This window comes from Vanessa tameamea, chromosome 18, assembly GCF_037043105.1.
Source record: "Vanessa tameamea isolate UH-Manoa-2023 chromosome 18, ilVanTame1 primary haplotype, whole genome shotgun sequence".
In the NCBI taxonomy this organism is placed as follows: Eukaryota; Metazoa; Arthropoda; class Insecta; order Lepidoptera; family Nymphalidae; genus Vanessa; species Vanessa tameamea.
The window spans coordinates 10,539,406-10,553,213 of record NC_087326.1 but is presented as its reverse complement, the minus strand read 5'-3'; the positions used below and the strand labels follow the sequence as shown (position 1 = coordinate 10,553,213).

Here is a 13,808-nt window from a genome sequence, read left to right as displayed (position 1 = left end):
ACGCTTAAGAATATAATTAGACACTGAACAAAGAAAACGTATAGTTATAATTTTCAAACGGTGCTTGGCCAGAATACTCACATCGAGCTTTTTTATATGTAATCTTGTAAAGAATATAATTTTTACATTACATTACATTAGCAGCCGGTAAATTTCCCACTGCTGGGTTAAGGCCTCCTCTCCCTTTGAGAAGGTTTGGAGCATATTACACCATGCTGCTCCAATGCGGGTTGGTGGAATACACATTTGGCAGAATTTTGTTGAAATTAGACACATCCAGGTTTCCTCACGATGTTATCCTTCACTTCCGAGCACGAGATGAATTATAAAAACAAATTAAGCACATGAAAATTCAGTGGTGCCTGCCTGGGTTTGAACCCGAAATCATCGGTATCTTAACCGTTCCAACTACTGGGCCATCTCGGCTCTCAAGAATATCATAATAATTATTAATTAACATACAAACTGTTCTTAAGTATGTAGTTGTAATCACAAAGAAATCATCAATTAACATACTATGTCATATCAATAATGAGTCTTGTGAGAATACCGTGTTAGCGTAGTTAAATCCAAAAACATTTTATCCATGTTACACAGACAGCATACTAAATTTCCGTACACTTTGATTATATTAAAATTCACGAGTGAACTGCGACAATATGAATTAGTACAACCTCGTAAAAATACGACTCTAAAAATATTGTTTTAAATGATTTTTTCGTTTCAAACATTTTTATTCGATAAAATATTTTCATTTATGTCGAATCTTAATTGTATTGGATGAACTGATATTTGAATATCGAAGTATTAACTGTTATATTTATTTTTTATAGCAAGAAGTCAAATGGCATTTACCTATGGCATTGATTTTTTTATTTTTTATTTCGTGATACTTTAAGAAATATTGCGCCACCAACCTTAATATTTCTTACCGTGGACATGTCTAACACTACAAGTATTTAATACGGGATATTTACCATGTTTTTTATTTTTATTTTTATTTGGTGGAGCTCGATATTTCGACATTATCTACGAATGTCTTGTTCACGAGACTGACGTTTGCGAGTAGATGTTGACGGCATTAGAAGTGTCCATATCGGACTACCTCCTTTCTCGGACGTTTGCTGCGTAAACACTGGTCACCACTACCATTGTTTTTACCCCTACTAGTCCCTTGTTTTATTCGTTTTACGTGCACTTGACACCAAATAAAAATAAAAAAACATGGTAAATATCCCGTATTAAATACTTGTAGTAATAAAAATAACCATGTTAATTTAAAATATAATATGTTTAATTTCTTCCACTATGTCTAGTGGTTACCACTTATTATTAGGAGGCATGATCATTGGCCCAGTTTAATTTAAAAAAAAAAAACTGAGATTTCGGAAATATCACTGTAACCTTGTGAAAAATAATAATATAAAAGAATATATTTGGCTATTAATTGCGTTTTTTTTTAGTTAGTTTTTGTCAAGGACATATACAACTCAGTCGTATCTCAGCCAAATAAAAAGGTTATATATAAAATGTATTAAAAAATCTAAGCCACGTACGAAGTTATCCTAATCCTGAAATCCACAAAACCCCTACTATTCGAAAATTCACTTCAAATGAAAACATTCTAATTTATATCTCACAAAAGCCAGTAGTCCAATTTCGTTCCCAGCCTTCATTGTTATTTCTTTAAATTTTCAAAATCCTTATCCTGTCTCGTAATTTCCGCTTGAAATACAATTTCGTTTTAGTCTTGTATCTTAGTATATTTTTTAAATAAATACTTATTAAACTGATTAGTTAATGGTATCTCAACTTGATTAAAGTGGTCGCATTTGTAATCCAGCAGCTTTAAAGCCGCTTTAGAGTTTTAAAGCTATCATTTTAGGCGAAGATTCGTTTCATTGAGTCGCTTTAAAACTCGGTTATATTTAGTCTCGTTTACTTAAATAAAATCCTTTGTAGATTCAGATTAGTTCATCAACATTTTCAGTGTTGTTCAACAGTACTTGTTTAATGTAATTGTCTTTATTTTTATTGTAAATCAATTAGTTTCTAATGGTAGCAAAGAGTTAATTAAAACTTAAAAACTAATTATACATGAAATATAAACAATAAATTGTTCAATAATTTGTTAATCAAATTTGTTAAAATAATTTAAACAGCAAAAATTATTAAACACTAAAATCACACGAAATAAACAGATATTTACTAAACATATTAACAAGCTAATAAATAAATTTAAAATTAAACACATTTGGCTGAAATCATTTATCTAAATTTGAATAGATTAAGGTTCAACAGATCTATGTCGATGAATTTACTATGTTATAAAAACGTCAACCGTCCAGGAGTGACATCCATACTAATATTATAAATGTGAAACTAACTCTTTCTGTCTGTTTATCTTTATGGCCAAACGACTTAACTGAATTCAATGACATTTAGATCTCCAAGGAAGGACATAGGCATCTTTTTTATGTCTATCACCTGACGACCAAACCTTAAACGCGAATGAAACCGCAGGCGACAAATAGTTTAAGATAAATTTTACTAAGAAACTATTTCATTATGCAAAATTTTGTAAAGGAAGATTTGATCTCCAGTGTTGCGACGATATTCTAACAACGGTGCCGTGTTTATGGTAGTAAATGGATGTCGTACTTTAACATGTTTTATGAATTAATTCAGCTGTTTCTCAGTTACGTTCAACTTTGTATTGGGGATTTCCAACTGTTCAGGAGTAGTCTAATAAAATTCGATAAACGAGTTAAACTCTAAAAACGTGTGAACACTTTCGTAAAATTCTTATTGATACGCAATAGAAACTAAAATTGTTGCTAGTACTATTTGCGCGACTTTTTACCGTTTGTGAATTGTTTTATTTTCGTGCAAATGCTTAACCATAAAGGCGAGCATTTAAATTTGAAAAAAAATACTTATACTACTTTAAATACTACATATTTTGTTTTATACTTCATTTGATATCTTTAGACTGATTTCTGTAATTAATAATTGAATGGGCAATACTTTACTTCACTTAACGAATAAAGCAATTTCTACAGAGTTAAAAGTAATTTCTAAAGTGTTCGAAATGAAGAACAGAGAAGGTAAGACCGTAACTAATATATATGTATATACATAATCACACTTTTTTATCACTAATTTTTTTTTTATCACAATGACTAACAGACAGAAATGAGACGAGATGTACAAGTGCTTCGAACGCATACATCCCAGGCAAGCACCAGCGAATTTCCATGTGCGTAATTTGTGTTTATAATTAATCTCGTGCTCGGCGGTGAAGGGAAACATCGTAAGGAAACCTGTATGTGTCTAATTTCAACGAAATTCTGCTACATACGAATATGCTTAAACTTCTCCTCAAAAGGGAGAGGAGGCCTTATCCCAGCAGTGGGAAATTTATAGGCTGTACATATTGACTAACAGACCTGGTTGGACGGCTGAAATTAAATCTGAAAGGTATTTTATCTTGAAACTTCATCACGTTTTTTATATTTATATAGTGATAGATCACTTCGTTTTATTTCACGCTCTTATACAGGGGGCTCTATAAAAGGTAGAAAAATGTGGAAGCGTTAATACGTACTCTGTAAAGGGTTTGTTTACTCACCCGTACGGCTGACAAGGGCTAGCACACCCAGCGCGCCGAACAGAAAAACCATCGTCATAGCTAGATCACGTGTCCGTTCATAATCCCACTTTAACGCTTCGCTACACACTTATAAACCCCCAGCATATCTGTGGACAAAAATGAACTCTGTTATTAAGACGTTAAAGTTAAATTTACAATGATAATATCTATGTTACGGTAATTCTAGCAGCTTTGTGTTATGTAGGCGGTTCCTGTTTTAGATTAGTTTAAAATGAGACTGAGCTTATGAAGGCCTCTTTTATTTTGTTCATAATATAAATATATTACATTTGTATACATTTTGTATTTTAATTTGTGAGTAACTTATAAACTCGATTATAATATAATCGAAATGGAAATATATATTTTATGAATGTAAAGTATACGATAAATTTAACACTCATTCAACACGGTAATCATCCTATCGCGATATATGTCTTTAGTTCATTATAATTATTTTATGATACAGGAAGTTGTACCGCCAAATCGATCGTACATATTGGCGCCGTAAGAAACTTCAACCATTCCTTACAACGCCAATGCGTCAAAATTTCAATTTAGAACACTTTGAAAATTTCATTCAATCCCGTTACATAACCACTCTACGATTACTGGGAAAAATATATTATAAGATAACTTTTTAAATAAATTTATTCTGCATACACAAAAAAATATAAAGCCAAAAAGTATTTACTTCACCTACGCAACCTTTATTACAACGCAGAACATCAATTGATTAAAAAGGTACTGTTTGCTCACTAAAAATCTTAACCTCAGAAAAAAATACAAACAAAATAACCCTTTTGAATTTCTCTGCCGGTTTTTTATCGGGTTTGAGGGTAACCCTCTTTTATATCTTGTATTGCCGGACGAGCAAATGGGAATCACTGTCCATAGACATTGGCGCTGTAAGATAACCATTCCATCGCCAATATCACCCTTGATAACTAAGATGTTATGTTTTATTATAAGTATCGCATACTAAGTATTGCTGCTTGGCGGTAGATTATATGACCTATTATATATGGGCAATTTGGACAATGATAGATTTACTGACGGTCCATAATATTTTATTGGATCTCTGTTGATGTATTTATGAGTTAGTCCTAACTCATCACTTAAAATGCTATTAGTGCGCTTTGAACTACAAAACCAAAATCAAAATAAACATTCAAGTGTAGGCATTAACAAGTATTTTGGAATCGTCATACAGAAGTATGTAGTATATTAAAATAGTTATCACCGGTTCGCAATGCAGATTCTACCGAGAAGAACCGACAAGAAACACAGTAATTTTTTTTCCATAATTTGAAATACAAAGTTATGTTAGTTAAATATAAAGTTATATACAATTTATCCCGCCTCAAAGTCAACATTACCTCCGTGATTTTTCATCCTCTATAGTCATATAATCTAGTATTAAATAATACACCGTCTTAATAATGTTTGTTATCTATTTATAAATTATATTCGGGTCTTATTAATTCAACGTCGTTTCGATATTATAATATGAAACATTGTAGTTTTTCAACAATAAATCCAAATACAGGCTTACGCAATTTCGTTTGTGTTTAAAAATTTACAAAGAACAAGTATAACAAAAGGCAATCAAATTTATATTTACAGAGTACATATGAGTGCGTGTTTGTAGATATCCGTGAGCGTGTGTGTGTGTTTAATGTCGAGTATGTATGTACGTAAGTCCACGAACGCCTGGAACCGCAATTATAGGTGTGAAACTCGGTAACAAACCAGCGGATCGAGCTTCATGACCCAAACGTTCTCTAAACAACAACTGACGTTTAAAAATTAAGAAACTTCAACTAACGAACGCGATTATGGATTTATTTTGTTCACAGTGTTGAACTCTGTACTGAATTAATTTCATAAATTTTACATGCCTCGAATGTTCGCGCGCTTCCTTTGTGTCGTACCGCAGCTTTATAATAGAAATAAAGTACGGTAGAATTGTAATGCAGGTAGACAAAAATAAATCGCACAGGCGAAAACGACGGAAGGCGCCCCGATCTCCCGGACATCTCGTGACTATAACTATACTAGCCATTACGAAAATGTTACTATTATTATCTAACTGTCTAACTCGTTAAGCAGAGAAAAGGATAAAACTTAAACTTTTTAAAAGCTTTTATTTAACTTGCGATGTTTGTTAGTTTAGTTTGTTTAGGTCAAATCTTGAGAGTCGAATCAGAACCATTTTGTTTTTAAGGAGAAAAAATTTGACATATAGTTAAAATAAAAATAAAATTTAGTATAGAATAGCGCAAGGGGTCAATATCGAACCTACGACTTTTTATATCGCTAGGCGGCCCTTAAGCCATTGCACAATTAACGCTTGTTTAGTTCCAATGAACGATTTTTGCGATAAGCACGATCAGATTCTACAGGATAGGTTTTTCATATGAAGGAAATCCTCTAGAGTAATCAGCATAAAAATACCTCAAAATTTTTGTATATAAACGGTTGTTTTTTAATTTTTTTAAATTAGTCAGGAAGCATGTTCACCGCAAAAGTATACTTAAATAATATTAGAAATATTTAATTTATAACAAAAAAATATTTACATTGATACGTCTAAACAATAAAAATTGTAATTCCGTTGTATAAAAATGGTACAATAGATATTTTTTTGTAAACCAACAATGGCTTCGCTGTTTCATAAACAACAAAACTTCGAATCGTCTCTTTAGTGCAACATCCCAGCTATAAAACGCGTGAACCTTTTTACGATGTGTTTCGTATTTCGTTCAGAAATAATAGATATTGTTAACGCGTCATGTAATAAAACTATGACTATAGATATAAATTTACATATAGACAGAACGGTCTTTAGTTTGGTCCCGAGTTTGAATCCCAGATCGGGTCAATGCAGTTATGGAGGTTTTAAGATTCTCCAAATTCTCTTCGGCTTTTGCCCAACACTGGGACATTTATAAACTATAACATTACTTTAAATTCCATATTACATTAGTTATACTTCCTTAAAATACATACATACATTTACATTAGCAGCCTGTAAATTTCCCACTGCTGGGCTAAGGTCTCCTCTCCCTTTGAGGATAAGGTTAGGAGCATATTCCATCACGCTGCTCCAAATCGGGTTGGTGGAATACACATGTGGCAGAATTTCGTCGAAATTAGACACATGCAGGTTTCCTCACAATGTTTTCCTTCACCGCCGAGCACGAGATGAATTATAAACACAAATTAAGCACATGAAAATTCAGTGGTGCCTGCCAGGGTTTGAACCCGAAATCATCGGTTAAGATGCACGCGTTCTAACCACTGGGCCATCTCGGCTCTTACAGTAGTTATACTTCTTTAAAATGTAGTCAGATTTTTGATCATTTATTTGTAACAAAATCAACCAAATCATTTATCATTACAGTTTGCAATATAAAAGAAATTATGCACGTAATTTTTGAGCAAATTTACATTCACGAATGCACGCAAAATTTTGTATTTTACTCTTCACCTTAATTGCTGTAATTATTTAAATATCACAAAATATAATACGCGTGCTTTCCTTCTAAATTTGCAAACGCAAAGATCCCCAAAGGTTTATATTATCCTAAATAAATATCATATTATATTCAGCGTTTAAACAACCTTTTGTATGATAAAGGAATTTATACACACAAAATACAATAGTAACAATGGTTGTTAGAAATATTTTTAGTAAAGATAAATCTCTGTTATAATAAACAATATTCGCTGTAAATGTTTGCTTGACACAATTAATAAATTTATTAATAAAACTGTGAACATTATAAAATAATCTACTAGAGTTAATGATACTTAAGGTGTTCGAACGAGATCTTTTCTTCACCTGGTTTAAATATTATTACCATTTTTACTTCATTAATTATAATTGCAACCGCGAGTGTCGCAGTTTATCGAATTGAATTTGTATTTCAAAGTACTCCAAGAAAAAGAAGTCGACTTTATACGGTCTAGCACTTGGCTCCAAATAATCTAGGGAATTCTTTTAATTGTTGGGTGTTAAATCAATCAAAATCAAGTGATTTTTGGGGCAAGGATTTGGCAGAACTTCTTTCACCTATTTTTTTATGTCATATAATATTGTTTTTAGATAGACTGTATTGTCCACCTGAGTAAGCTGGTAATTATTGCCCATAGAAATTGATACTGAAACAAATTTATTTTTAATAAATAAGCAATATTCTATTGGATTCAATTGGATAAGCTTACAAACAGTTATACAGAATCTTAGTTTTTAATGTTTTGATTTTCACTAAACTAAATTGGCGAATTACGTCCAGCGTCGTGAATATAAATCTACGATCTGTGTGTTCCATTTAAAATCACAATATAGCGAATCTATTTGCTGTTCGCATTCAAACCTACAATGGACCCGGGATTGCAGCGGAATTAAATTCTTAACGCAATAAACAGGATTTCCCTTTTATATTTTTTTCTCTTTGCTCTTAGGATTGTATATCAGCTTAATCGAGGTCGAGTGCACTGGACAACTCAATTTCCTCTCCATCTTTACCATAATGAGCTGAGATGGTCCCGTGGTTAGGACATGAGAATCTAACCGAATATTGCGAGTTCAAACCCTAACATATTAATTGCAGGCATGCCTTTCCCGTCAAATTCATTCATTTTTCCGAAAAATTCATTTAATACTCGATGGCGAAGGGAAAAATTTCTAGTGTATGTAACCAACAAACCTATTTTTAGCAGCGTGATACAATGAACTTCAAACGTTCTCTATTTACTTATTATTACTACTAAAAGAGCCGCTGAGAAATTAACAAAGGATTTGCAAATGCTTAAATGTTGCAATCCTTAATTATAGAGATGTATGTTATGTGGACGTTGCAACGGTTGATCGGTTAGCGGCATATTCTCAAATGCAAAATTCAGAATATATCTGGAAATATTCAAATATTCTCACGAGGTTTAGCCTTTACTGCAAAACAGAATAGTTTTGAATTGCAAACAAAAATTAAAAAGAAAAAATAAATGTCTTCTGAATAAGCCTGCAACCTCTGCTTTTTTTGAAAGGGTTCTATTCACTGATCTGTCTCAATTGGAATAGCTACAAGATGTATATTGACGATTCAAAAATATTTTTGAAGGTAAGTTTAAATAAATCAAATGAGTTTAAATGTATCACTAAAGTTACTAGAATTTCCAAACCTATACTAAATATGACGAGATGTGTTTTTTGTGATACCTCAGAAATTACTAAATACAAAATATAAAGCCCGTTACAGCGAATGCTTTGAATTAAAAAAAAAAAAAAACTTTTGACTCTCAGGCATCATATAATTGTATTTAACAAAGTTAATGGATGTTTGAATAGAAGAAAATAGTTTTTTACCAGTTTTTTATCGGTAGAATCTTAATTCCAATCTGGTAATTGCTTTACTTTTAATATAGTTCTGTAAAATGATTCAAAACCGGTTGTAAAAGCCTACTTGAATTAAGTATTTTTGATTTGATTGAAAGGTATACTATTATTATACCAAACGCTGCGCTCTGCCGGTTCATCCGACATAAAATTAGATGTTTGACAAGAGTTCTTGCAAGTTCATATTAAAAGAAATGGTTCCAAACCAAGCTGGCAATGGCGTTGTAAGAAATATCAACCATTCCTTACATTAACAATGTGCCACTAACCTTGGGAACTAAGATGTTATGTCCCTTGTGCCTGTAGTTACACTGGCTCAATCACCCTTCAAACCGGAACACATCAGTACTGAGTACTGCTGTTTGGCGTAGAATATATAATGAGTGGGTGGTACCTACCCAGAAGGGCAAAAAGCCCGACCACCAAGTAATAGAACCATAACAAGAATACCACCAATACAATGCTTAGTGTAATAGATTTCATAATCACAAAAAACTAAAACGTTTTCTAAATTTCAACACAAATAGTTATTTAGAACCACGTTAAAATTTCGACCATTAAAGCTATCAGTTCAAGTAACATAAAAATAAAAAGATCATATCGAATAATTATTTTTGGTTTTATTTTATTTTAAAATAATCGTAAAAGTTTCACTCAGACGAATAAATTTTTTATCGCTTCTTATATCTTACCAAAAGCGTTCAGCCATTAAGCAACGTTTTCGCTTACCTGCAGCGGTGAAATTCTAGATAAGATCATTCTAAACGGTCTACAAATACCGGCTCGATCGTTTAGGTTCTTCGTGTAAGAAACGTTTTATTTAAATGAAAAAAGTGGGCAAACATTCACAAGCAATTACGCGAGTATTTGTAACACAGGGAGTTCTTTTATAAAGTTTTACTTAGCTAGTAGTTTTAAAGCTTAAGTCTGATGGTGATGAATATTCGTTTTACACAATCAATTGCTATATTATATTTACTTGTGTTCCTTTATTATATATAAGACGTGTGTGCAATGTTCGTTTATTTAAAACAAAGGAGAAAGGGAAAAGGCTCCATTTCTTTTAAATATAAAAGGTAAGCGGATGGACAAATCGAAGTTGGTTCCTTGTGTAAAATAAATCGTACTTAACTAGATCGCATATGACATTCCTGGCGAATAGGTACCCTTTCTAATGTACATATTTTGCTAGATTTAAAATCCATCTCAGCGATTTTCGTAACATTGTAAGACACCCTGCGTGATTTAATGAAGTGATTTTTCTCATAATTATTTAATTGGAATTTAATTTATAACTGTATAGGTAATGTAGCTAATTGTTTATTTGCTAAAATTGTTCAACATGGATTCCTCGAACATTTATTTTCCAAATCAACATCTACTTACTTACATTTTTTAATTGTCTGGTATAATTTGTGTCCAATTTTTAGATAATAACCGTCAGAAGGAAAACGTACAAAACGCATGAAGTATGATATTTGCATTAAATATTTGGGTTTATATCCTTTGTGATATGATTTGAAGTAAAATCCTTTAAGATGTTTAATACAACACCTACAACTACCCACAACAACCATTGCGAACGAATTTCCTGAATTTGGAAATGTTATCCAAATAAACTTGAACTGTATTGCAATATTATGGAGATACCCAAGATTTTTCTTTACTAAGCTAAACTGTTTAGTAGAACCAAATCTAAATAAGTCCAGTAGCACTTTATGTCTATATTGAAAGATTGTTTTAACAGAATTTGTATAGAAGCTGACTTGTCATTTGAATTTCTAACGTTTTGTATGGTAATCATCATTGCACCACCAACATCGTGTCACAAGGCGTTCAACACTACTCTTGCCGATTTGCGTATGATTTTTAATTCGAGGGGATCCGAAAGAGAACGAAGGTGGTCGACATAACTTTAATTCGTATTTGTATTTTAAATATGAATTTAAAAAAAATTTATATTAAGGACTTAATGTTAATAAATCTAACGTAAATAAAAAAATTGTAACTTAAAAAAAAAAAAACATTGCAATTAATCTACTAATTGACCACTAAACCTAATATTATATATAACTACTCTTACGATTAAAATGTATAATCAAATAAGAATGAAATATATATTTTACAAATTTTGTGAACAACACTAGGTGTATTGTTCATTGACAAAATTTCAAAAATAATTTAATAAACGCAACAGCTTCCCTATTCCTTTTGTAACTACTTATCAGATGATGGGCCTCTGTTCAAGCCCATCTAAGTACATACCACTCACTCAACATATCTACTGACAACCACTAAACGATACAATAAAAAGGAAAAGTATTTATTTTTATTTCTTTGTATTGCTGTTGGCCCTAATAGCGTCGTCAGGATCTCCGACGTAAATTACTGAAACTGTAATATGCTGGGAGCCCGATTAAGAACTCAGAATAAACGTATCTAAGGATGTCTTCTGTAAGGCCGGACCTCGTGTATACATCTATTTTAAAAGTTCACTTAGGTATACGAGAATTCGAAATGAAGAAAACAGTTCAACGGCAAACCAGCCTTCATGAAAAATACTGCAAAACGATCATTACGAAGTGAATTCTTTCCTCGTAAAGTTTATTTCAACTACTTATTTAATTAAGCTAATATTCAATATAAAAAACAATAATGAAAATTAAATACCTGTAAAACTTCCTCCATTAAACTTTAACCTCAAGAATTCTTCCGACTTCATAAAGCAGTTGATGAAAATTTCATAGCTTAAAACTTCGAAAAAATCTAATAAGAGAAATACGATACGAGGGGGATGAGAGAATTCCGAACATATTTTTATTGAATTTACCGTCCGTATAAAGGTCAGTTCACACGATGTTCCGGCCATTATCAACTGTTAACGGTATAGAATCTCCTAGTAATACTGGGAAAGTTCTTAACAGCGTCTATTGAAAGACGCTGAAAGCTAAACTAGTTCAGAACTCCATCTGTGCTCGCTATTGGAGTGTGAATAATCCTTTGCAATGCAACGAAGTAGGGATTTGATCTAGAACGTGGTGCGGTCTTGGTTAGTATAACTGCGTTCACGTTAAATATTAATTTTTAATTAGTGAAGATTTTAGAAACGATGTTAAAACATTAATCAACAGTCATTAAATTAGCTTTAAGTAAAAGATTACTTTAATAAATCTTCTGGGGAGTTTTTTCTGGAGATAATTTTATTGTACCTTAAACACAGAAATTCGTGAATTTAGCTAACCATGAATGAACGAAATGTATAAGATATTGTTGTTTCAATTTCGTGAAGAAGGAGTTTGTAACAGCAAAGATCTTGTTAACTTAAATTTATATCTATACAGAGTGAATATATACGAAAGAGAGAGAGAGAGAGAGAGAGAGAGAATACAACAGACAGGGATGGCAGACAATTTAAAATCAGGTTAAATACCACTGAGTGCTAATGTATTTCAAGGCGTGGGATGAAATTGTGTCATATAGTCTGCTTTATGACTCTGTATTGAAGCAGAGATTTTTGTTTAATTGTTATGGATCAGCAAAATGCCTGATGGTAAGTGGAAACCAACGTCTAGAAATTGGTACTCTAAGATATATTAACCATCCCTTACATCGCCAATCCACTAGCAACTATGGAAACTAAGATGTTATATCCCTCGTGCCTGTAAAGCCTATTCCAATCTATTTAGGAATAAAGATGAACAAACCTTAAGGTTGCGTATTTTATGCGATTTGCTAATAACTCCGCTATATGTATTGTGCGCTCCTAAGAGTTTATAATTAATATATTATATAGAACATAAGATTTATTTATAATACAATACTATTACACTTAAATACTTATAACCACTTTAATTTTTCTTCCAAAATTCCGATAACAGTTTCGTCGACGTACAAAACGCCATTTATTCGTAAATAATAGATTAATCAAGCTCTCGACCAATGATACTGTTGTCATATGTTGTTTATTTGGCTTTCTCCTCTTATGGTTTGAATAGAGTATAGTTACATTGGCTCACTCACCCTTCAAATCGGAACACAGGTACTAATTACAGATTTTAAGATGATGGCACCCCTTGAGAATAAAACGATCACCACATGTTGAAAAACAAATTTAATGAAATCCTTTATTGTTTTGAACTGAAGAAAACACTGACTTTTCGAATAGATTCTTCTCAGATACAAGGTGCTTATTTCGGAACAGGTAGTGGATTATTGACAGTCAATAAGTAAGTTTAACGCCATCTATCTATAAATACGAAAGTTTGGATGGATAGATGTTTGTTCCTCAATCAGTCCCGAACAGCTGAATGGAGATGAATGAAATTAGGTAAAGAGAGAGTCTGGAATTGCATACTTATTACTTTTACTACTTTTCATCTCGGAAATATATAACTCATTTAGATCAACTTCAAATCGCGGGCGAAAACTAATATTCAATACAGAATTTCACTTTGACTTTACAGACATAAATAAAATCCGTCAACGTGAGTCTCACACACTCTTGGAATAGTCGTCTCTAAATACAACCAGTATCTTGAAATAGGTAGTTGTATCAACAAACAATACTGTTTTCCTTTGTCTGTCATATAGGTATGTTGTTGTATTGGACATAATGGAAAATGTTTGATTGGTGTATTGGTTTCCTTTGTGTACGATTTCGAGCAAACATTGGTTGACCTTGTTTATGTATTACTTAATATCAGATTACATTCGTTATAATTTGTTTTCTGTCTCTGTGATAGATAACCAAGAGTT

General features: G+C 32.1%; 1 protein-coding gene across 1 annotated transcript in view; it reads right to left on the bottom strand.

The window, feature by feature from the left end:
* LOC113398559 (zwei Ig domain protein zig-8-like) overlaps positions 1-13,808 on the bottom strand; it is a 204,656-nt gene that overhangs the window by 19,942 nt on the left and 170,906 nt on the right. Inside the window, exon 3 of the mRNA XM_026637349.2 lies at positions 3,632-3,759. Within this exon, the coding sequence (XP_026493134.1) occupies positions 3,632-3,689 (58 nt within the window). The 5' untranslated portion in view covers positions 3,690-3,759. The remainder of the gene's footprint in view (positions 1-3,631; positions 3,760-13,808) is intronic.